Source organism: Bos javanicus, chromosome 6, assembly GCF_032452875.1.
Source record: "Bos javanicus breed banteng chromosome 6, ARS-OSU_banteng_1.0, whole genome shotgun sequence".
Lineage (NCBI taxonomy): Eukaryota > Metazoa > Chordata > Mammalia > Artiodactyla > Bovidae > Bos > Bos javanicus.
Window position 1 is genome coordinate 3,668,283 of NC_083873.1, and position 25,561 is coordinate 3,693,843.

At 40.7% G+C, this 25,561-nt stretch overlaps 1 protein-coding gene across 2 annotated transcripts in view; it reads left to right on the forward strand.

Moving 5' to 3' along the window:
* Positions 1 to 21,118, forward strand: part of ANXA5 (annexin A5) — a 33,173-nt gene extending 12,055 nt beyond the window's left edge. Inside the window, exons 3-14 of one of the 2 annotated variants that reach the window (XM_061419270.1) lie at positions 911 to 1,014; positions 1,362 to 1,446; positions 3,055 to 3,149; positions 4,355 to 4,468; positions 6,007 to 6,097; positions 9,320 to 9,399; positions 9,830 to 9,886; positions 15,677 to 15,770; positions 16,633 to 16,728; positions 18,420 to 18,478; positions 18,684 to 18,806; positions 19,992 to 21,118. In XM_061419270.1, coding sequence (XP_061275254.1) covers positions 1,434 to 1,446; positions 3,055 to 3,149; positions 4,355 to 4,468; positions 6,007 to 6,097; positions 9,320 to 9,399; positions 9,830 to 9,886; positions 15,677 to 15,770; positions 16,633 to 16,728; positions 18,420 to 18,478; positions 18,684 to 18,806; positions 19,992 to 20,054 — 885 coding nt within the window. In that variant the 5' untranslated portion in view covers positions 911 to 1,014; positions 1,362 to 1,433 and the 3' untranslated portion in view covers positions 20,055 to 21,118. The remainder of the gene's footprint in view (positions 1 to 910; positions 1,015 to 1,361; positions 1,447 to 3,054; positions 3,150 to 4,354; positions 4,469 to 6,006; positions 6,098 to 9,319; positions 9,400 to 9,829; positions 9,887 to 15,676; positions 15,771 to 16,632; positions 16,729 to 18,419; positions 18,479 to 18,683; positions 18,807 to 19,991) is intronic. The other variant, XM_061419269.1, reaches the window with a different exon arrangement.
* Positions 21,119 to 25,561: the final 4,443 nt, after the last annotated feature.

Here is a 25,561-nt window from a genome sequence, read left to right on the forward strand (position 1 = left end):
TGTATAACCAATGAGCAGACTGAGGGTGCTACTGGGTGGGAAGTTACTAAGAGGAGACATCAAGGGCAGAGGGATTCTTTTTGAACTGGCCTAATAGGATACTTGCTAAAGGCAGCCCACAGATTCATACATCAAAGGTGGAAGAGGAGGAACTTGAACAGTTACTAAGGATCAGGGGGATTCTCTGTAAACTGACTCAGCAAGATTCTTGTGCAGCTGGGCTTGGCAGGCTGATGCCAGCACTTGTCAAAAAGAAGGCTTTGAGGTTTCTGTCTAAAGTTTGGTCAAGGAGAGAATCTGTCTCCTGAATCTCAAGTGCTACTTCAGGAGGTGTAATTCAGTGCACTGATGAGAGGTCACTGAGCTGACCTCTGGTGCTGTGTCCCCTGGAAGTTCTTCCCCAAGGATAGTGCTCTTTTTTCTGTCACCTTTTTTTTTGGTTGTTTGGTTGGTTGGTGTTATGATATTGTTGGCAAATGCAGCAATTGGATGTTAAGGTAGAAGAGAAATTTTTTTCCTTGTAGGAGATTGCGCTTCCATTCCTTCATAATAAAACACAAGTGATTATGAACCAGACAAGTATTCTCAACCTCCATTCCTTATAACTGTTTATTTCTCAGTTTTAGATGGAACCTTGCCAGGAGTTGTGAGGTACTTCAGGGACATTTATTGGTAAAAATAAATCCTGGGAGCCTCCTTTTATCACAAGATAAAAATTTATGGCTCAGAATTAGTAAAGCCTTTGGATTCTAAAGATCTAATGATATTATAAACATTTTTAAAAATATTAAAATACTTGGATGATTAAAAGTACTATATATGATAAAATAGGAAACCTTATAAATAGAATATTCTAATAATTCTAATATATCTTTATAAAACTCTAAATTCAGAAATTTGTATTCTTCAGGCACATGAGCAACCGAGTATCTCTTCAGGTTTTGCCGAATCTTCAAATCCCTAAGAGATAGGACTAGATGTATTAAGAGCATCACTTAGAGTTGAGTGCTTAGGGTAAGCTGAGCATGCATGCAAATCAAAGTGATGAGAGACTGAATGGGAAAGAAGCCTGTAGGGAAGCGCCCTCCGTGAACCAGGAGGTGCTGGTGGGGCTTGCTCACTGGGGCGGTGCCTGCAGGCGGGACACCAGCCTTCCCACTCCTGGGAGCTCAGGTGGGCCTGGAGAACCCATGTGCTGAATCAGTGCACTGCTGATCCACGTTGTAATGGTGTATTTCCCATTTCAAATGAAGCTATGTATCTTACCAAATTAATGTAAAGTCTGAACATGATACAGAGGAAATTTATGCTGTTTGTGGTCTTAGTCATGCCGTTAATAATAAAAAATGTTCCCTCACCAGGTTCTCAGAGGCACCGTAGCTGACTTCCCTGGATTCGATGAGCGGGCCGATGCAGAAACTCTTCGGAAGGCCATGAAAGGCCTGGGTAAATTCAGCCTTCTTTTTGTTCTAAAAAAAATGTGACACTTGTTTTTCTGAACAAAAAATCTTGTTTTACAGTAAGACTAATTTTAGAATATTTTGAGCTGAATGTACATAGAAGGAATAGGTAATTAAGAACAAAAATAATGACTAACCATCCCTAGTATTCAGCCTGTAGAACTGGACAGGAGTTAAATCCAGCCTCTTTATTTTTTTAGCTTTTCAACTTTACCTGCACAGTAGCTGATTGAGTAAACAAGCAGACATATCTGAGGGTGATGAGATGTGTAGCCCTTTTGCTCTCAGTGTCCGATCAGATATCTGGTTCTGTAAGTGTCTTACATCCCACTGTCTTCTCTTTTGCTGTGTGTGTGTGTGTGTGTGTGTTTTCTTTTTCTTTTTTTGCCCTTTTGGAAACCTCGAACCATGGGAATTCCCACAGATAACTGCTTCCCTCGTCCTCAGGCTCCTCCTACACTAATTCCATGTGAAGGGCTCCATCTTTCTCAGTCCTGATGCTCTGACCCCAGCACTCTGCGTTCTGAACGTCTCGTGAGGTCTCCTGCTGTAGCAGGGTCAGGTGCAGGCCTTCCAGCCTTGCACGGCCTTCCCTGGAGTTCCAGCCCACTTTCTCCGCCAGCTCGCCAGCTCACATCACCGCCTGGTGTGTCCCCTGATCCAGCTGCTCTCTGGTGATGAGGAAAGATCTGCATCTTCCTACTGCTGAGCTTTCCCTGAATTCTAAAAGCCAGTTTCCCTTCTTTATATCACTGCCTGTCAAAATCTTTTCATCCTTTAAGGCTCTTTTGGGTGGAATTTACCTTTTCCAAGAAGCTTTCCCCAAAACTGTCTTCCACTACTTGTCAGCTTAGAGAACCTCCTCTGAACCCCCGTGTAACACCTGGACCTCTCCTAAGGTCCTTGTCACATTCTACCTTGCTGCTGCTAAGTCGCTTCAGTCGTGTCCGACTCTTCGAGACCCCATAGACAGCAGCCCACCAGGCTCCCCAGTCCCTGGGATTCTCCAGGCAAGAACACTGGAGTGGGTTGCCATTTCCTTCTCCAATGCATGCAAGTGAAAAGTGAAAGTGAAGTCGCTCAGTCGTGTCCGACTCTTAGCGACCCCATGGACTGCAGCCCACCAGGCTCCTCCATCCATGGGATTTTCCAGGCAAGAATACTGGAGTGGGATGCCATTGCCTTCTCCGACATTCTACCTTAGCTTGTGATTATTTGTATTTTTTTTCCCTACATTGTTTGTATCTTGAAACCAGGGTCTGTATCTTTTCTCCTTTCTCAATATCCTGTAACTCCCAACACGTTGTGCCTTGTGAAGAAGTGTTATTTGAATAACTTTCGTTTCAAGAAAAAATAGGTGCACTAGTTTTTAAAAAGTGAGGAGGATTTTTGCATCTACTTTATCATGTTTAGGGGTAGTATGCATTGTTGGAAATAGTAACATTTTCATATTGTAAATTTTGCATTTTAATAAATGGTTTAATAAAATATTTTTTATGAGGCAAGGAATTGAAGTGACTGGGGATCTGGTTACAAAGGTTTTTGAGAGAGGGGGCATAGGAGCCAAGGTGTAATGGTTTGAACGTAATTGCAGGCACGGATGAGGAGAGCATCCTGACTCTGTTGACATCCCGCAGTAATGCTCAGCGCCAGGAGATTGCTGTGGCTTTTAAAACTCTGTTTGGCAGGGTAAGACCATACTTCCTCCCAAGGTAGAACTGTGAGAGCAGTTTATCTTTTAAGACTGGTTTGAAAATCTACTGATACTCTTTTGTAAATATCATTTATTTTATGATCCTGACATCCTGTTCCCCCTTTTTTTCTTTTCTAGTTTCTTAGTTATGAGCTGTTGGTTAAGATGCTCACCCAGCTTACCTTCATGTGATTGATTTTCCTTGTTTGACACCATAAGTCACTGAAAGATCTCATGGTGCTAACAGCCCTCTTCCCTTCTGTGTTTCACACTCAGGATTGTTGTATTATCTCCCAGGTGTAAACCTGTATTGCAGCGTGTTTTGTTATGACGCAGTCACAGTCTGGTTCCGTTGGAGTGATGTTTTAATAAATGATTTTTAATTCATTGGTTTAAATATTCTTACTTGATTAACAACTCAAAGTAAAAACTAAATTTGTTACTAAGTGAATTAGTACAGACATGAAAAGCTGAATGTACTTTTGTTATTCTGACAATTTTTTTTCATTATTTCAAGAAACAAATAAAAAGGGGAAAAAAAAGAAAGTATTTTAAACACAAGTTCTGGTTGCCTGTGTACTGAAACTGAAATGGATGCAAAATACTGCTTTTATCTTCGAAATTACACAGACAAGTTCCCCATAATAGCAACTGTCCTGCAGTAGTCAGGGGCATAGTAATGAACATATCTGTTATGTCCTGGAATACATAATCTGTTATGTTTTAGAATGTATTCTGTATTAGAACACAGTATGTTTTGTATTATACTATTATTGATATGGAGAGAAGAGAAAACATTGTTTTGTTTAGATTCGATAGGCCAAATTTTGTTCCTTGTAAAAATGCATTTATGATTTTTTTTGGGGGTATTTTTTTTTGCAATAGACATGCTTCTCAGAACAGTATTTTTAAAATATTTTTAGCTTACTTTAAAAATAGTCAGTTTTTAAAATCTCTGAAAATAAGAAAAACATCTTAAAAACAAATACCTTGACACATGAGTGTCTTTACTTTGCCCAAGTGGTAGGTCAGATTTCAAAAGTACAGCTGGCAAAGCTATAGGGTATTGTTTAGCTCATGCATCTTACTTGGAGATAGCAACATAAAGAATTCATTAGCACAAAGGGTTGTCGTTCCTGTTTAAGAAGAATCTCCTTAAAGTTTCTACCTGGTTCACAACTTTATATTTTCTGTCTACTAGGACCTTCTGGATGACCTGAAATCAGAACTGACTGGAAAATTTGAAAAATTAATCGTGGCTCTGATGAAACCCTCTCGGCTTTATGATGCCTATGAACTGAAGCATGCTCTTAAGGTAAAAAGATGAGTGCAAGGAATATTCTTGTCATGAATAATATTATTTTGTGTTGGTAATTACTTGATGGTGTTTTTTATATTAAACTGATTTCACTGAGGGTTTCTTGAAGGACAGAATTGTAGGAGGCAATAAGAAAAGGAGGGAAAACAATGATAAGTGTGTTATTTAACCCTTTTGTATAGTTAACTCAATAAGTGTTTTTTTTTTTTTAATTTTTAATATATTTTACAGACTTTTATGTTTTATTTCATGCTTGTTTCCTAATTTTGAGATATGTTTTGAAAATGTTACAGATTAGTTATTCAGTCCTTTAGTTTGGAAAGTTACCTGATTAGGAAACAATATTGTCAATAAAAGTTTTAGCTAAGATGAAGTTTTGAAGAGAACTTTGGAACTTTGAGATAAGAAAGATTTTCTAGTACCCTTTTGTACTTTTCTGTACTTCTGAATACTAAAGTGAAGCAGCTGGTAAGCTTGATATAATTTCATTGTAGCAAGTAACTTAAATGTATATTCCCTTGCCTGGTGTTTGGAATGTTGTATAAAATATGACTACATTGAATAATTTGTTTAGGTTTATGGGACTGGAAGTAACTCAGCCCTTAGTGTCTAGGTTTTGCATGAGCAAACTGAAATTAACAACTAGATCATCATGTAGCTCAGGTGGAGGGAAGAGAGGGCTTGTCAAGTTAGAACATTTCTATGCTGCTTCATTTTCTTACAGTGATTCTCTGGAATAAAGAAAATCTTTTTTCAGCCTTCTGAAATGTTAGTAGTAGCTAAAATTTTGCCAGAATATAAACGTAGTTTTTTTTCAGTGTTTCATTTTTGGTAAAGAAACAGAAATATAAAGAAATCAAGTCTTCAGTATGTTACCTTTTAAAATTAAGTTCAGCTGTGTCATTGCTTGTATCTTCTAGTTTAGCAATGTAGATAAGACTTTTGTCAGGAAGGAAAACAAACTACAATTACTTTTCAAAACTACAAACAACAAGTGCCACTTCCTTTATAGGGACCCAATAACTGATTCCTAATAACTAAGCTGTGCTACATACTTTCATTATAGAGTTTCCCTGTGATCCATAGAGCACTTAATTTGAGGGCAGAGTTGCTTATGTTTTGAGGTACATATGATATAAGTATCAGTGTTCGTCTGTGTAAATTTATGTAAATTTTTCATTTTACTATTTTACTATTTTTATTATTTCCTGTTTCATTAAAATGTTTCATTTTTAAACTATTTAGAATTAAACTGATAAAATTACAAATTTATGTGATCTGTTGTATATTAGGTATACACATAACATACAGTAAACATTTTTTATTAGACAAAAAATGATAAAATTGTCTTTAGAAAGAAAATATGAAATTTTGTATTTCTATAACTAATAGAACTCATATACAAGAAGTGAATGTTATATTGGATAATATTTCTGTATATTTGAAATTTTAATAACAGCTATTCTGAGAAAATCCTTTTCTTTTTAATCTTATTAGCATTTTTTTTTTCTATAAAAAAATAAATCTCCAAACAGGGAGCTGGGACAGATGAAAAAGTCCTGACAGAAATTATTGCGTCAAGGACACCTGAAGAACTGAGAGCCATAAAACAAGTGTATGAAGAAGGTAAATGTTTCGAATTATATTTCCCTTCATTTCTACTGTCACTGTTCCATTTCTCTAAAGTGAATGCAGTTCTTTAGCATTCCGGGAGGTAGACCATGCACAAATGGATGAGTGAGTGAATGAGTAAACAGATAAGCAACAGTTCAGAGTAGTTTCTTTTTCAGGAGGAAAAGACTGCCTTTTTTCTGTACCTGTAACTATTCTAGTATTTGTAAGAACCTTCTGATGAGGATGGAGCTTATTTTCACACAGGATTTACAGTCAGTGTAGGAATATACAGGTTGTCTCTTTTACACTAAATTTAAGCTGTAAGTGGTCCTTCTTCCTTAAAAATACTGCTTTATGTTAGTAGAAGTTACGGAGAAGGCAAGGCACCCCACTCTAGTACTCTTGCCTGGAAAATCCCATGGGTGGAGGAGCCTGGTAGGCTGCAGTCCACGCGGTCGCTAAGAGTCAGACACGACTGAGCGACTTCACTTTCACTTTTCACTTGCATGCATTGGAGAAGGAAATGGCAACCCACTCCAGTGTTCTTGCCTGGAGAATCCCAGGGACGGGGGGGCCTGGTGGGCTGGTGTCTATGGGGTCACACAGAGTTGGACACGACTGAAGCGACTTAGTAGTAGTAGTAGAAGTTAAAAGTTACTGAAAAGGAAACCTCGCCCAAATCAGAGGTGATAATGTCTGAGTACATGAACGTTGTTTTAGCTAAGCACAGTACTTGACTACTCTGCATTTTGACTTTTCTTTTTGGTGTATTTTTTTTTTTTAATACATTTTTGGGTGTGTGTTGAAAAAAAAAAATCTTTGATTTGATCTGAAGCATATCCTGTTAATGGAACCAAAAGAATGTAATGAAAGGTAGAAGTAGAGAGTTCTTTTCTCATCAGATTTTCCGTAGAGGACTCTGCCCTCTGCCTGGCTGAGGAGGATCAGATCATCCAGGCTGTCAGCTCAGTCAGTAGGCCTCCAAGCCTAGTGCCTGCGGCTTGGAAAACAGGTCGCTGTCTCACCATTAGTTTGTTCATCTTAGAAATGACACTGGAACCCAGCTAATTAGAACTGTGAAATCTGTGGCAACTAAATAATGACCTTTTGAAGTGCTGGGTCTTTCTTTCCTGTTCCTGTTTTTATCGTTGGATAGGTCCAAGCCACTAAAGCAAAGGGGCTATATGTATCTCAGCTGCAGCTGATCACTGTTGATTCTTACCTGGTATAATATTCAGATATCTCTTTGCGGGATGTTGACACTGGTGAGTGAGCCTTTGTACTGCTGGATGGCAGATGCGGTGCCCTAAGAGCATAGTAACTGTGTGTGGTCTGTCCATTCCCTGTGTTCGTATGCACTAGCTCTGTGTCCAGCAGTGTACTGGCTGTCATGAAGGATGCAAAAGATGCTCCTGTCCTCAAGAAGTTTGCAGTCTGTTTAGGGGTTAGAAAAACTTCAAGAGTTACAGGCTAGTAAAGTTCAAAACGTGTTTAATGCAAGAATTCACTCAGAGAAGAGAAGTCATTGTGGCTTTGGGTGTTAAGGGAGGTTTCACAGTGCAGTCGGACACTGAGCCAGGGTTTGCAGGCAGGATAGGCTTTGCGTGGGTGAAGTGGGCATTTTCGGTCCCGTGCACCCTCTGAGTGCTGTGCTGTGCTGTGGAGACAGGGTTGAGGGACAGAGAGAACCTGACTGGTGGGGGGATGTGTACGTCCACTGCGGAGATAGGCTAAACGGAACAGCTGCAGTCAGCCTCTGTTACAGGTGTTCTCGTACGGCTAGAGTAGAAGCTTGAGCTTGCTTCAAAGGCGCTGTAAGCTCCTGAGTGGATGGTGGGGTGACAAAAGGGACAATTGAGGGAGGGGGGAGACTTAAGAGACTGATTAGGTAGCCGTATTAGGGGAGGTAAGCTGGCCAGTTGTGGCTCAGCCTAGGTTGGCGGGAGGTAGTAAAGGAAGGACTAAAAAATTCCTTCAAAGTTTTTGTATTTGAGCAACTGATTGAAATAGATATATATCTTTAAACTTTACATAATTGTATTAGTTTTGCCAAATATCAAAATGAATCCGCCACAGGTATACATGTGTTGCACCCCACATCCAGCATCATGCATCGAACCTGGACTGGCAACTCGTTTCCTACATGATATTTTACATGTTTCATTGCCATTTACCACTTTTACCTTTTTTCCATATATATGCGTTAGTATACTGTATTTATGTTTTTCCTTCTGGCTTACTTCACTCTGTATAATAGGCTCCAGTTTCATCCACCTCATTAGAACTGATTCAAATGTATTCTTTTTAATGGCTGAGTAATACTCCATTGTGTCTTTTGTACTTCTAGAAGTAGAAGTTTCAAGCTTTTAAAGTTTGTCTCCTTTCAAATAATGAAGTATTTAAATGCCTTGGAGTAACACCTTCAGTGGGCTCAGTGGTAAAGCATCTGCCTGCCAATGCAGGAGATGCAGGTCTGATCCCTGGGTTGGGAAGATCCCCGGAGAAGGAAGTGGCAACCTACTCCAGTATTCTTGCCTGGAGAATTCCATGGACAGAGGAGCCTGGTGCGGTATCGTCCATGAGATCACGGAAGACACCATTAGCGACAGACTTTCACTTCAGTACCTTCAGTAGCTGTTCCTTTAATAGTAGCTGGTAGAGAGACAGTGAAAGGTGCCTCTAGACTTGTGCAAATCCTGGTTCTCCCCTTTGCTGTGGTTTTATGTTGAACAGCTGGAAATAGAGGGGGGAAAGACATGTTTAAAAATATCCCTGCTGTCTCTAAGAAATAACTCTGTTGTAGAGGAGAAATATCTTGTTAGGAAAAGGCCATTCCCCAAAGGAAAAAAACTCAGAATATTAGAGTTTATTAGACCTTAGGAGATGAATCATGTAAAATATTTGAAAGGAAAGCAAAGCAAAAATTTGAAGTTATATTTTAGAGGCTTTCCAGCACCATCTGGTATCTACAGATGAATAACTGCATTGGTTGAGAGCATTTCTTAAAAGACTAAGTCATGATTTAGGTTTGAACCAAATGCTTTTGGGAGACTGTTTTCATCCAGCCTGTCACTCAAAGCATTTACCCTTCAGTCTATAGAGCACTCAGAGAAGGATAAACTATTACGCTAATCAAATGTTTCTTCTTCCATGTCTCTTCCATTTGATTCACGTGGCAAGATACCCTTTTCTAGTTGACAGAAGCTGTAAATAAGTGACATTATTCTGTTGCAGAGTATGGCTCGAGCCTGGAAGATGATGTGGTGGGGGATACTTCAGGGTACTACCAGAGGATGTTGGTGGTCCTCCTTCAGGTATTGGCTAGAGACTGTTTGTGGTTTGACTAAAAATCTAAAGCTGGACCAGTCGGAAACTGGTTAAGTAAGGCCACTTAAAATTCTTGTAATTATTTCTGGTACTTGCTTGATTCTGGCTGTGTGGTGCCAGTGTGTGTTTGTGTTTCAGCGTATCTGACCTGAATTCTTAATAGCTAACTCATAGTTGCTTCTTTTTTTTTAATACCACTATCCTCTTTTATTCATAGATTTTAAAACCAAAAGGATTAGGTTGGTTTTGAACAGTGTTTGTGTGATAACCTAAAATATTGCAGAATTGGTAAGATCTTAATAAAAGCATATTATTCCTAAGAGAAAAAGCTTTATGTGCATAACTCTCTGGTGGAACTGTTGTTTTTTTTGAATGAAAATGCTCATGTCATCCAATAATGTGACATATCTCTTCTAGGCTAATAGAGACCCTGACGCTAGAATTGATGAAGCACAGGTTGAACAAGATGCTCAGGTAAGTGGGACTTAGGTGATGACTTTACTGTGACAGAAATGAAAAGAAAACCATGCTAGTGGAAAACCATGACGTCTTATAATAGCATCTAAAAGTAACCTAATGGGTTATTTACAAATCACAAGACACATGTAAGTCAGTGTCACTCATTTTGATCTGGACAACAAGATATTTTATCCCAAAGCTGAAACAGAAAAAAATAAATTTCATATAAATATTGAATTCCACCTGGATGTGTTACTTTTCTTTAGATTATGGAACACACCCCAAATAGAGAATTTTACAGGAAAACCAGGTGTTATGAATGCTACTGGCAATGTGGCAGTCAGTTTCTTGGCAGGAAAAGACAAAGAAAAAATAAAGTATTTTAGTAATACATGGTGTTTTATTACATAAGAAATGACACATTATTGTAGTATTTGAAGATTCCATCTCCTTTTCCTTGATAGAATTATAAATAGAATTGTCCTTTCGTCATTTGCTCTTCAGCAACTCCCTAATGACATTTTTGTAGCTAAGTTGCTTTTAAATCCCATTATAGTCTGAATGTGGTTTGTAAAGTAGTCAAATGTAGGAAACAAGTGTTGCGAAATTTGAAACATGAGACCTGAAAACTGGAAAATGTTAACAAAGGAATTACTTGGGTTCCCAGAAGCAGATACCCTAGTCCTGTCTCTCCGGTCACGTTTCGCACGTAGGCTAACCTCGGAGATAGTGTGGGTTTGGTTCTGGACCACCACCCGAAAGTGACTATCAGAATAAAGCAAGTGACAGAAATTGTCCTGGTTTCTCAGTGCATATAAAAGTTATGTTTACACGATACTTCAGTAACTGTGCAGTAGCATTATATCTAAAAACAGTGTATCTCCCTTAAATGAACAGTGCTCGAGCTCAGTTGCAAAGTTGTGTCCAACTTGTTTCAAACCGATGGACTGTAGCCCACCAGGCTCCTCTGTCCATGGGATTCTCCAGACAAAAATACTGGAGTGGGTTGCCGTTCCCTTCTCCAGGGGATCTTCTCAACCCAGGGATTGACTCTGTGTTTCTTGCATTGGTAGGCAGATTCTTTACCACTGTGCCACCTGGGAAGCCCTAAATAAAAATACTTCATTGCTAAAAAAATGCCAAAACAACTACATAGTAACATCAAAGATCACTGATCACACATCACCATTACAAACGTAATAATAATGAAAAGTTTTGAAATGTTATGAGAATTACCACAGTGTGACCCAGAGAGACAAAAGTGGGCAAACATTGTTGGAAAAATTGTTCTGGTAAACCTGCCTGACTCAGGGTTGTTTACAAACCTTCAGTTTGTGAAAAATGAAATATCTGTAAAGCATGCAATAAAGAGGTATGCCTGTAATAAAATATAAAATTTTGATTGTTAGTTATTCACCATTGAAAGAGAAAAAGCTATATTCACTCCTCCAGTTGATGGTTCGCTGTGAAGCAGCCTTTGGATGTGTGATCTGACTTTGTTAATAGGAAAGAGGAGAACGTTATTCTAATCTAAATTGGGTTGATATTGTTATGGTGTTAGGATGCTATCATCTGTGTGTGGCTGGAGAAGAAAAAGGAAATGAATGTGTGCAGGGGGCAGTGTGAAGTATTTGACATTTTCCTCATTATCCCTTATAAAATGCAAATCTGCTGTGTCCCATCTCTGTTTAAAACCTTAAAAACCTTCAGTGGAGCCGAGTGTCTGCAGGATAAAGTTCAGGCCCCTAAATGTGGTTTTATCATCTCTCGCTTTCTTACGCCTCCAGCTTTCTCCTCCCGCCCTGCCTCCACTCCGTCACCTCTTCCTCCTCAGGGCTCAGCCCTCCTGTTGGCTCCTTGCAGGTCGCCCTGCCCGATGCCCACGTGTGCCAGGTGCTCCTTGCAGGGGAGACGGGAGCATCTCAAGCTTCCTGTCACCGCCCTGCCACCTGACCTGGAAGCTGCCTGTTGACCTGAGTGCCCACCCAGGGCATACGATTAGCACTCAGTAAAGAACTAATGCGTGAACCAGTGCATAACTCTAACATAGAGGGCATCATTTCCATTCTATAAATGAGGAAGCTGAAGCTCAGGGGTTTGAGAAACAAGCCCGTGGCCCCCACTGAGTCACATTGGAGCTGGAATTTCCACCTGGGCTTATCTGCCTCTGAAGCCCTTCCTCTCTCACTAGACCACAGTCTTGCTGTTCTTACCTGTTCGTTCCTCTCTCTTATTTCTCCCTCTCCAAAATGTGCTTATTAAAATAGATTGGAAGGAAAGATACAGCTTCGCCTTGGCCTTGAGGGAACAAAGCTGACGCAGCCTGCACACTTGTACTCCCGACGTCAGGGCTTTGAGCGTGGTTGAGATGAGCCCTGTGCCTTCCGGGCGGGCGTTGTGTGCGCTTCCGTAGGAGCCGAGCTGGTCCTCACACTCTGAGTCTCAGGAGTGGAATCCTGGCTGCTTCTCAGGGCCGTGGGCACCGTGAGAGGAGCAGCTTCAGCCGTCTCTGGTGCCCGCAGCGAGGCCTGTGTTAGCGGGCGGGGGGCTGCTGGTGTGATGGGAGCCCTGCTGCAGGGTGAGGCCACGGAGTGCAAACGGGACATTCTCACCTCCGTTTCACTGATTCCTCTGCTCGGAGCACGCACTGTAAAGAGGTGCTTCTCAGGCTTGCAGTGTGCCTGTAAATCCCTTGAAAGTGAAAATGTTACTCACTCAGTCAGTGTCTGACTCTGTACGACCCCATGGATGGTAGCCCAGCAGGCTCCTCTGTCCATGAGATTTTCCAGGCAGGACCACTGGAGTGGGTTGCTGTTTCCTCCTCCAGAGGATCTTGCCAACCCAGGGATTGAACCCCGGTCACCTGCATTGCAGGCAGATTCTTTACTATCTGAGCCACAGGGAAGCCCCAGTGAGAATTTCAGATTTCGTAATTCAGAGTAATCCAAGACAACTAAAGGGCCCTTTCATAAGCTTTTGAATTTTTTTTCTCTGCTGATACCTGGCACCAAGAAGATTCTTATTATTTCAGGGATTTGGTAAGCCTCAGTGAGTCATTCACCTGGCAATTGAACATTCTGTAGATAATTCACTTGTTTAAAAAACATTTTTAGTGTGTTGATCTGATTTTACTTCTTCCCGTACCAAATCTTTGTTTTCTACTTTCTGTGGAGAGAAAGTTGAGCTCTTAAAGGAAGGAGGGACAAGGGAATCAATATTTATTGAATTCCTTCTATTGATTGCCTAACACTGTTCCATGAATTCATCATGTGAGCTATAGAATCCCCATCAGTAACTATAGAAACAGTATTCCTGTGTAGTATTCACTGAGGCTTAAGAAGCGATTAAGAATTCATCTAAGATAAATAAATACAAACACAGATAAATACAAGGCCCAGGTAAATGGCACCCCACTCCAATACTCTTGCCTGGAAAATCCCATGGATGGAGGAGCCTGGTGGGCTGCAGTCCATGGGGTCCCGAAGAGTCGGACACGACTGAGCGACTTCACTTTCACTTTTCACTTGCATGCATTGGAGAAGGAAATGGCAACCCACTCCAGTGTTCTTGCCTGGAGAATCCCAGGAACAGGGGAGCCTGGTGGGCTGCCATCTATGGGGTCGCACAGTGTCGGACACGACTGAAGCAACTTAGCAGCAGCAGCAGGTCTTTTTTTGATTCCTAAACCTCTGTATTCTTCATGGGAATCGGAGGTTATCACACTGCTTGGGGGAACTGAAAAGCCCCTTCTTAGAGAAGCAGGAGAGTGAGGAAGTGTGACGATCCCTCAGCTAAAACAGCTCCATGGATATTGGGCCATTTTAAGCCTTACCTTAAGATAAAATAAAAACTTTAAAATATTGCTCTGATGGTGCCATCATTATTATTGCATATGATTTATTTAGTATTAGGTTTTTTTCTTAATACTTTGGATGTGCTGGGTAGCTTGTGGGTTCCTAGTTTCCTGACGAGGTATGGACCCCATACCCCCTGCTATGGAAGTGCCAAGTCAACCCCTGGGCCACCAGGTTCCCTAGGAGTAGTTTTAGACTAGATAATGATCCCAAACATAATTCTTACAAGAAAATTAGGGGACTGTAGTTAAAAATAGCCATCTCACCAGTTAATTCCATGCAAGCTATAGCTACTAGAGAATAACCCTAGAAATATAAAACAATTGATAAGAAAGGAGAGCTTCAGCAGTGCATGCATTATTGTACAGGGTGAGTAATTCCCCACTTTTAAGTGTTAATGTATGTGTATATCTTACGTATATGTGAGAACATTCTAGAGGTAGTAGCCAGTATCTTCAGAAAGTTGATAATTCTTGGTAATTTAAATTTCCTTATTTACATTTTTTCTCTGTTTTATAAAATTTATCAATGAATGTGTTATTTTATAATTAGATTAAAAAAGTTACCTTAAGAAGTCTGTACCATCCTGATATGGTTCTAAAGTTTAGATACTTGCAAGACTCTTGTAATAACTTTTTAGTTTTGAAGAACATGCTCACATGACCAGGATTGATACTGTTTATTTTAATCATTAAAATAAGTTAATTTCGATATGGGGTGTGAATATGTTTTTCTGGAAGTGTAAAAGAAAATAGATCGAGCAGTAGTATCACCTGTATTCTCAAACATACTGTGACCAAAAATTCTGCATCCAAACACGTGCTTTGATCACCTCCTGTCATTTGTTCGCCTCCTGTGGGCATAAGGACAGCTCAGTAGTAGTCTCAGCAATTGCATTTGGCTTGCTGTAATAGTATACTTACCTTGAAATGATTAAAATGGTAGTATAGACATTATAGGAGAAGGTAATGGCACCCCACTCCAGTACTCTAGCTTGGAAAATCCCATGGGCAGAGAAGCCTGGTAGGCGGCAGTCCATGGGGTCTCGAAGAGTCAGACACGACTGAGCGACTTCACTTTCACTTTTCACTTGCCTGCATTGGAGAAGGAAATGGCAACCCACTCCAGTGTTCTTGCCTGGAGAATCCCAGAGACGGGGGAGCCTGGTGGGCTGCCGTGTATGGGGTCGCACAGAGTCAGACACGACTGAAGCAACTTAGCAGCAGTAGCAGCATAGACATTATAAAGATTGATTCTTTGACTTTTAATGAATTACCGACGTCTCAATATGTGGACTCAGATTTAATGATGATGTTTGTGAATAATTCTTTCAGCAATGATAAGAATATTGGAGAGTATATTCTTTTGCATGCAAAAAAGTAAATATAGACACTCAAACTATTCAACAAATGTATGTTAAGTGCCTGCTGTATGCCAGGCACTGTGCTATAGTCACAGCCTTTAAAAAAATTCATGTAATCTCTTAGAAATGGGAAAACTTTTTGTAGCTAGCATTTGATAAATTTCAGTTGTAAAGAGACTATGGAGTTTTATCATATATTATTGAACATCTGCAGAGCAAGCATAACACACATCACAGACCCCTTCCTGGTCTGTGAATGGGTGGTGTATGAGCAGTGAGGTAATCAGGACTCTCCACCACACATGTCATTGCTCTTGAATGATTACAAGTCACGGTAGACGCTTTGGAAACATTTAACCGAGCACTGTTCTGCTTTACTGTTTTGACCCTTTAATTTTCTGCGGCAGAGTTCAGTGCTGAGCTTTGAAGTGGCTCCAAACTTCGTGAACTGAGTTTCAGAGAAGGAAATATTAGAATTGAAATATAAATAGGAGTCAGGCAAATTAATATTCAGGGAATACAGCACATGTGTGATTAAGAACCTGGAAATGAGATGGGGGAACAATTTATTTGAATTTTTTTTTATAGGCTTTGTTCCAGGCTGGAGAACTGAAATGGGGAACAGATGAAGAAAAGTTTATTACCATCTTTGGAACACGAAGTGTATCTCACTTGAGAAGAGGTGAGTGAGAAAAATGTGTATGATACAGGTACTTTGATTAATTTTGAAAGTAAAGAGCCAGTATGCCAAAATACCTGATGCATAACAGGCTTTTACTGAATGAATCTGGTTTGTTTTTTTCTTCCTTTGGTGACCTTGGGAAATCTCATCATTCTTTTTACTGCCATTGTAGGTTTTACAAAACTCGAGACCCTTATTCACTCTTTGCTGTCAGGGTAACGAGGGAGATAGGCCACTAGATTGTTATTCATAGTCACACATCACCGAGCTGTAGGTGGTACCTCAGAGCTCTGCTCTGGATTTTCATCGGTCCTTCTAGCGGGTGGTAGTTCAGTTGTGAGTAACAGGGAACCCTGCTGAGAGTGGCTTTAGGGTGGGGCTCTCTGTCGGGCGTTACTTGGGTGGTTTGGCAGACCCAGGCTCTTTCTGCTTGCTGCTCGGCTGTTCTCTGCTCTGGTTCTTTCTCATGCTCCGTACCTCATTGTCACAAGTCGGCTGATGTTGCTCCAAACATACGAGCCGTTTTCACAGCAAGAAGACAAGGGTGAACTAATCCTATTCGTCCATTACTTTTAGTTAGTAAGTAAAGAGAAAGATTTTTCAGAATCCTTTCCAGCAAATTTACCTTTGGGTTTTACTGGTTATAACTGGTAAGGAGGGGCTGGGAAATGAGTGAACAACGAACATTTATAATCTGTTGTTTTGAGCTTGGCACATTGAGACTCTGAGCAAAATCAAGGTTTGTCAGCAAGGATCAAGGGGAAATTTGTGTTTGGTCAGACAGTACTTGGTTAGAGTAAATGTCTTCTTTCTGGAAAGAGTGGTTCCTATGTGATTAAGAAACTGTCTTCATGTTTTCTAGTGTTTGACAAATACATGACTATATCCGGGTTTCAAATTGAAGAAACCATTGACCGGGAGACTTCCGGCAATTTGGAACAGCTTCTCCTTGCTGTTGGTAAGTAATTTTATAATGTATATAATATTCATTGTGTTAAGAGCTAAAGTATTTTATTCTGTTGAAGCTATATGTAAAAAATAACCATCAATTTCTTTATATAAAAAGAGAACTTAATCATGACATACGGGTGAAGCAAACTCCTTGATTTCCAATTCAGAATCTGTTTTGATGTTGCAAAAAAGTGTAATATCTGGTTATTTCATTTTATCTTATGGAAACACTAAGAGAATTTTTTTTTAGAAATCACTTTGAAGTGGCATTAAAAATATTACTATTTCATTGTGAACTTGAAGTATGGGCATTGTTATCTCAAGAGGTAAACATTTTTCTTGTAAATGTTATTTCTGATACCCATGGAGTTTTTTCTTTAGAATACCATTGTCACAGTTTTGAAGCACACTGAGAAGTTGGGATCTGATTTAGAAAAAGTATCTTTGCTATAATGGAAAATGTGATAGTGGTTATTAACCTGAATAAGTAGTTTAGTTTTATTTTAGCTAAATATTTTCAATAACGTGGAAAATTGGAGGACCGAGTTTGTGCATTTTACTGTAGTATTATTACATACTCTCCAGATCCAGGGAAAATCTAGTTTGTAAGTTTTCTGTAGTCCCAGTTTTCATTATGGGTTTGGAGTGAACCTCTGTCTGCTGTTTGTTCCAAGTATATGGTGTTGAGCTGAAGTTTTTGTGCTGTCTGTCTTCTGGAAAATAAGCTCAATGTGTGCACGAACCAGCAGTAACAGTAGCCTTTCATTTCAATCTGTAGTTAATGAATTTTAATAGAAGTCTTTTAGATGGTCCGTTCAAAATAGAATGCACAGAAAAGTTATGACAGTTTTAGTTACCAGTAGCTGTTTTTCTTAAGTATTGGAAAAGAGAAAATACAGCCTCCAATCAGCGATTTGTTATTTTTGTGTATTAAGTGTTCCTGTTCTTTTTTTGGCCATACCATGCAGCTTATGGGATCTTAGTTCCCCAACCAGGGACTGAACCCAAGCCTTTGGCAGTGAGAGCACAGGGTCTTAACCACTGGACCACTGGGGAATTCCCTGTTTTTGAATATTAAGGAACTTTTATGTGATAGTTTCTGAAGCTAGTGGACTTGCGTTCTGAGGAGTCCTAACATAACAGTAGATGTGTACATGTTCAGGGAAGGTGCTCTTCTGTTTGTCTGAGTGTTTCTACCAAAATGGGCAAGTCTCACACGGCTCTGTGTGAATCATGGATGTTATAGAATACAGAGGGAATACCTAGATTAAGATTACAGGCAGATAGTCTGAGGTTGGCAGATTACATAGGGTAATGGTGTACATTGTTTGCTTGAATATATTGAAATGAAAACTCCTAGGAGATCTGTATAATTCGTGGGGATGAAGGAGGTTGTGGCTTAACGGCGCAGGCTGCCAAAACTTCGGCAGAAAGGTGGTCATAGCAGAAAGGGGGTGACAGCAGCCCCTGTGCCGCGTGCCTTTCTGTGTAGACTTCAGAACTCTGAGGAGAACTCAAGCCACCGTCTGTGGAGATGCTCTGTGAAATCAGAGCAGCTTGTGAATGAGCAGCTCTTTGACCTGCGTTACTTTCATACTTGTGTTTAAGAAGAGCCATAGGCATGGGGCACCTTTGATTTTAATTACTTAATCCTTTTCACATGAGAATAGCCTGTGACCATTATATTTATTTTCTTAGTGAAATCCATTCGCAGTATACCTGCCTACCTTGCAGAAACCCTCTACTATGCTATGAAGGTAAGTGCATGCCTTGAATCTTCTATCTAAATTATCTCTGTAATATGTTTTAGAGAACAGACCTTGAGGTTTGTTTTCCCCTCCTTAAAACAGGTGGTTGAATTCTACTACTTGTTTTACTTTATTGACTCACCCAACTCAGGAGAGTTTGATGCTATAATTGATATTTTTAAACAATGTGTGTCTCTCTTTTTCTTTTTCAAAGGGAGCTGGAACAGATGATCATACCCTCATCAGAGTTGTGGTTTCCAGAAGTGAGATTGATCTGTATAACATCAGGAAGGAGTTTAGGAAGAATTTTGGCACCTCTCTTTATTCCATGATTAAGGTAGTAAAACCTTTCTTTAAATTATGTTTGGAAATCCTCAGCAGGACAATAAATAACGTGGAAGATATGGATGGGAGAACCCGATTCTTCTGTCAACTTTAAAATTCTAGTGTTGTGATTAGAGCTCTGAGGTACAGAATTTGGCATAGTGTCTCCTGAAGTGCAGATGCTGGCTCCCGGGTGAAGGGTTGGCTCCTGGTGAGGCTGAGGCTCTAGGTGAGCTTAGGAGTGTTATTTAGTAGTGGTGACAGATGACTCACTAAATCCAGTCTTGTCCACAGTAATGTTTGTTCTTTTTGCCTTTTATCAGTTCCAGCTGTCTTTATCAGTTTCTCCTTTCTTTTATTAATGTATCGGTCTTTTCTTTCTTGTCTGTTATCACCTGGTTTCTGGTATTGGTTCATAGTTCAGCAAAGAACCAAACAGGTCATATTAGGTATAAGTAAAGAGCTTAAGTATTGCTATCATTTTTGTTCTTTTAAAAGCAAGGGACACTGGTTTGTGATTAAATTTGGCTTAAAGCCTTTTGAGTTTTTCTTCTCCCTTCCCCCTACCACCGCCACCCCCTCCCCCCTGCCTTTGTTCCTTCCCTCTTTCCTTCCTGTCTCTGTCTTTATGTTTGATAAAGGGGTATGTGGGTTGTGTGCAGAGCAGCGTTTCAGTTGAGCAAGCTTTTTCCTTGCGTGCGTGTGTGAGATGTGGCTCGGCTGATGGGCACTACAGAGTCCTCCCGGTGACTCAAAGCTTGAAACATAACCAGTCACACATATCTGTGCATGGGACAAGCAGAGGCAAAATGTACCTTGCCCTCCTGTCTGAGGCAAAGCCATACAGCCAGGCAGTCCCAGTGTGGCCCACCCACCATGGCCAGACATATACCGTGTGACAGAGACTTAAGTTTGTTCAGAAAGCTTGAGTTGAACATGGTATAAAAGCTTACCTGTTCGCTGTGTTACTGGAGGGGAAAACACACTTAACTGTCTTAGACAGGACTGAGCTTTTAAGGGGTAAAATTAAAAGGTAAACATCAGTCTTATCAGTAGGATACTCTCTGTAACATCCCTGATGTGAAATCACTTGGAGAAAAGTCGTATGAATAAAACATGTTACCAGATCTGTCTTAATGTTTTCTTTTCTGTGGCTTCTGTGAGTTATGAAGGTTAACGGAGTGCATTTGGGTTTCAGGGGGACACGTCTGGGGACTATAAGAAAGCCCTCCTGCTGCTCTGTGGAGGTGAAGATGACTGACGGGAGCCTGGGGAGCCGCCCCTCGCCTTGTCCGCCCGGCACCACTGCCTTCCTGCAGCGCAGCTCACCGCACTCTGCACGCCAGTGCTGAGCACACTGCCTTCCTCACGCTAGCATGCTGTGGCCAAAACATAAATGTTGTAGAAGAATGTAGCGGTGCTCCTTTCTGATCTTTAGTTAAGATCTTTCTCTTTAACTGTTGTAGCACTAAAGTGTACTTATGTTATTAGGACTAAAGTCTGGATCATTTATATTTTCCTGTAAGAGGCAGACTGCTTTCACCCTTTTTAAAAAGCTTCATTTATATTAAATTGATAACCATATTACCTTAATCGGAACCTTAGCCTTGAAATTGTGAACTCCTAGAAGTGTTATTAATCAAGTTTGCTACCAAGTTAAACCAAAAAAATTATAATGGTTGTAATCAAAAGATTAATGAATAATAAACATATCTGTCTTCCTGAATTTCTCATGGGTGTATGTCTAGAAAACTTACTTGATTTACGTATTGAACAAGAATATATTTTTTTCAGGCTAATCAGTTGACAGTGTTATCAGTTGACAACTGAATTGTCAAAAGTTATTAAAAGTTGACTTTTGGTTGAAAAGCATGAAATAACAACACTGCAGAATGAATTTCCTGTGCGTAGGGGACGAGGGAGGAGTTGAAGCTGGGGGGCTTCCCTGGTAACTCAGACGGTAAAGCACCCGCCTGCTGATTTGGGAGACTTAAGAGATGCTGGAGTGGGGAAGATCCTCTGGGAAACACAGTGGCTTCCCACTCCAGTATTCTTGCCTGGAGAATCCCCTGGACTCTCAGAGGAGCCTGGTGGGCTACAGTCCATGGGGTTGCAGAGTCAGACACAAATTACCAACTAAGCACATACATAGCATGTAATAAGCCATTAAGCGTTCTCATTTATTGGTAGCATATTTATGTGGGCTAACACTAGTTGCTTATTGGAAAAGTTGATTTAAAAACCTAAACTAAAAAATAAAACCCAAACATTCCTGATGTGAAAGTCACTCGGAGAAAAGTCATATGAATAAAACATGTTACCAGATCTGTCTTAATGTTTTCTTTTCTGCGGCTTCTATGAGTCATGAAGGTTAACGGAGTGCATTTGGGTTTCAGGGGGACACGTCTGGGGACAGCCCTCCCTCTGCTCTGTGGAGGCGAAGATGACTCATGTGAGCCTGGGGAGACGCCCCACACCATGTATATCTTGTCCATCTTATATCTTAAGTAGAAAAATGTCTGTTCAGATCCTCTGCCCATTTTAAATCAGATTATTTTTTGTTGTTACTGTTATTTGAGCTCTTCATATATTTTGGATATTACCTGCCAATATTTTGGATATTAGCCCCTTTTCAGACATAGGATTTGCAAATATTTTCTCCCATTTGTAGGTTGCCTCTTAATTTTGTTGATGGTTTCCTTTGCGGTGCAGAAGCTTTTCGACTGATGTAACCCCATATGTTTATATTTGCTTTTGGTGTCCAGAAAATCATCACCAAGATTGATGTCAAGGAGGTGGCCATCCATGTTTTTCTTCTGGGAGTCTTGTGGTTTCAGGTCTTGCATTCACAACTTCAATCCGTTCTGAGTTAAGTCCTATATATGGTGTAGGCCCAGTTCCACTCTTCTACGTGTGGCGTCCAGTTTTCCCAGCACTGTATCCTGGAGAGACTATTCTTTTCCTATTACATATCCTTGGCTCCTTTGTCGAACATTAATTGACCATATATCCCTGGGTTTATCTCCAGGCTTTCTAGTCTGCTGTGTTGATCTGTATAAACTATATGTCTGTTTTTATGCCAATAGTTGGTGTTAGTCACTCAGTCGTGTCCAACTCTTTGTGACCCCATGGACTATACATCAGGCTTCTCTGTCCATGGAATTCTCCAGGCCAGAATTTTGGAGTGGGTTGCCATTCCCTTCTCCAGGGGATCTTCCCAACCCAGGGATTGAACCCAGGTCTCCTGCGTTGCAGGCAGATTCTTTACCATCTGAGCCACTAGGGAAGCCCTTTTAAGCCAATGCCTTACTGTTTTGGTACCATAGCTGTATAATATGGTTGAAAATAAGGAAGCATGTTGTCTCCAACTTTGTTTTTCTTTGTCAAGATTTCTCTAGCCATCTCGAGTCTTGTGGTTATATAAAAATTAGGATTGTTTGTTTTATTTCTGTGAAAAATGCTATTGAGATTTTGATAGGGATTGCATTGAATCTGTAGATTGCTTTGTGTCACATGGACATTTTAACAGTGTTAATTATTCAATCCATAAGTATGGAATATATATCTTTCCATTTATTTGTGTCTTCTTGAACTTCTTTCATTAGTTTCTTAGAATTTTCACCTCCTTGGTTAAGTTTATCCCTAAATATTTTATTTTATTTTTTTTGATGCGGTAGTAAAGGATTGTTTTTTTAATTTCTGGTAGTTTGTTATAGTGTATAGAAATGCAGGGGCATTCTGTATATATATTTTTTTATCCTGTAGCTTTACTGAATTTGTTTATTCTAGTAGTTTTTGGTAGTGTCTTTAGGGTTTTCTTTTTAGTATCATGTCACCTGTAAATAATGACAGTTTTACTTCTTTCAAGCTGCTGTCCCTGAGCAGGGGCAACCAGTCAAGGATTGATTGATTGTAACATTCCTGTGGGACATTTGCGTGCAAGCCCCAGTGGCCACCAGAGCCAGGCAACCAGGAGGTGTCTCGTGAGTAGCAGCTTCTGTGACTGCTGTGCCAGACCAAGTGTGCAAGCAATCCTGGGAGATCCTGGCAGTCTGGGGCAAGGTGGAGTGAGTGTGTGTGCAAGCAGTCCTGGGAGATCCTGGCAGACTGGGGCTAGGCGGAGTGAATGTGCAAGCAATCCTGGGAGATCCTGGCAGTCTGGGGCAAGGTGGAGTGAGTGTGCTGGGGTGAGGTTTATGGTGAGACTGTGTCTCAGTCTCTCCTCCTAGCTTCATTGTAGGTTTTTCCTCATTTGTCTGATGCATAGGAGTTACTTAGCTAGGTGTTTTTTTTTTCTTTTCCATCTCCCATAGAGGAAAATTTTCCCTTCTGAGCTGTAGATTTAGTGTCCATTAGAGAAGATAAATTCAAGATCCTTCTATGTCGCCGTTTTGAACCAGACTCTTGGTTTTTCTTCTTTTTCTGTTGATAAGGTGAATTACATCAACTGATGTTGTTGACTTAAAAAAGATACACAGCGTGAGAGATGTGAGTTAAGTTTTATTTATTTATTTATTTATTTAAATGAGGACTGCCACTCTGGAGATGGCACCTCAGATGGTTCTGAGAGACTGCTCCAAAGAGGTGGGGTGCGGGGGAAGGTCAGTTTATGTGATTCTGGTGAAGGGAGAGTTCATGCAGTCAAGCACTTACTGCACAAAATGTTTTCTACTAGTGATGAGGAGGTGATGTCACCATGAAGGGATTTAGTACTTTTATTGGATATGAAGAGATGCAAGCATTGGGCTCATAAAATCAATTCCTGAAAATAACTGGTACACCAGTTTTCCTGGAGCACAGAGCGCCTCATTCCTGTTGTCCACCCTGAACTCTTCAGGCATGTCAAAGGTCGACAGCTGCAGCGCACAGGACTCAGTCCCCACGGAGGTAGATGGCAAATGTCCTTGGCGAGCTCCAGATTTTTGTCGACAGTTTTCAAATCTTGAACAATCTTGCATTCCCAGGATGGAACTGCACTTTGTCAACAATGCTTTATCATTTGTATGTATTGCTGGGTTTTTTTCTAGTACTTGTTTGAGGATTTTTCTGTGTTCATGTGGGATACGGGACTGTAGTTTTCTTGAAATACTTTTTTGTCTAGTTTTGATATCACAGTAAACCTGTCCTCATAAAATGAACTGAGAAGTATTTCTAATCTATCTTGTGTGGGTTTGTGTAGAGCTGGTATGAAAAATTTCCTGTTTCCTTTTATGTTTGGTGTTTAGTGGGTTTGCCATTGAAGCCTGTCATGAGCTTTCTATTTTGGGGAGAAGGGTAGTTTTAAACTACAAATTAAAATATCTATTGTCAACTTGAAAAAATACACACAAGCTGAAAGTTGAGAGTTACGTTTTCTTTGACAGGAATTTTTAGGACCTCAGGCCTGGGTGATAGCATCTCAGGGAACCCTGAGAGAACTGTTCCAGGGTGTCAAGGCAGCTGGCGGGGAGCCAGGTTATATAGAAGTCTAGCAACAACGGGCAGGTAGTCTGAATGTCAGAGGATCATTGTTAAAGAAAACCAAATACCTCAAGAAATTTGGCACTTTTCTCTGTACAGGAAGATGCAGGAGTCTGGGCTCATTGAGATCACCCCTTGGATATGCACCCCGGCTCTCTGGGGCCAGCGCCTCCTGTTCTCACACCCTGAGCTATCTTGGTGCACACGGCAGGGAGCAGCTGTGGTCTGTACCTGTTGGATGGCAGGGCTCCCTCTCCTTCCTGGGTTTCCCTGGGGTCTCAAAGGCTCCCGTTGAAGGGCCGTGGTCACTGATGACTGTGACATCCTTTGTCTTATATGGCAGGAAATATCCCGTTTCTCATCCATCTGATTTTTAATATATAGAAATCAGATATCATGAAGTTGTTCAGTCAGTTCAGTCGTTCAGTCATGTCTGACTCTTTGTGACCCCATGAACCATAGCACGCCAGGCCTCGCTGTCCATCGCCAACTCCCAGAGTTTACCCAAACTCACGTCCTTTGAGTTGGTGATGCCATCCAACCATCTCATCCTCTGTCATCCCTTCTCTTCCCGCCTTCAATCTTTCCCAGGATCAGGGTCCTTTCCATTGAATCCGTTCTTCACATCAGGTGGCCGGAATATTGGCGTTTCAGCTTCAGCATCAGTCATTCCAATGCATATTCAGGACTGATTTCCTTTAGGATGGACTGGTTGAATCTCCTTGCAGTCCAAGGGACTCTCAGGAGTCTTCTCCAACACCACAGTTCAAAAGCATCAATTCTTTGGCACTCAGCTTTCTTTATAATCATGAAGTTAGTGGCTTAAAATAACACAAATTACTATCTTAAGAGTTTGAGAGGTTAGAGTTCAAAATCATTCTTACTGGGCTAAAATCAAGGTGTCAGTAGGACTGTGTCCTTCTGGAAGCTCTGGGGAGAATCCATCCTGTCTGTTCCAGCTTCTAGAGGATACCTGGATTCCTCCACGTTGGGGCCTTCCTCCATCTTCAAAACAGCAATCAGTTCACTCCAGTTTCTGCTTCCTGACCTCTCATCTCCTTCTCTGTCTCTGACTCCCTCCCCAGCCCCTTTTTAAGGACCTCTGTTGTTAATACTGGGCTCAGCTGGGTAGTCTAGGCCCTCTTTCCATTTCAAAGTCACATCTGCAAATACGTTTTTGCCACATGAGATCATGTATTCACAGATTCCAGGAATTAAGACATTGACTTTTTTTTTTTTTTGCTGTGAGTGGGGACATTTTTTCTGCCAACCACAGATGGTTTCCAAAAAAATGCTTTGTGGTACACA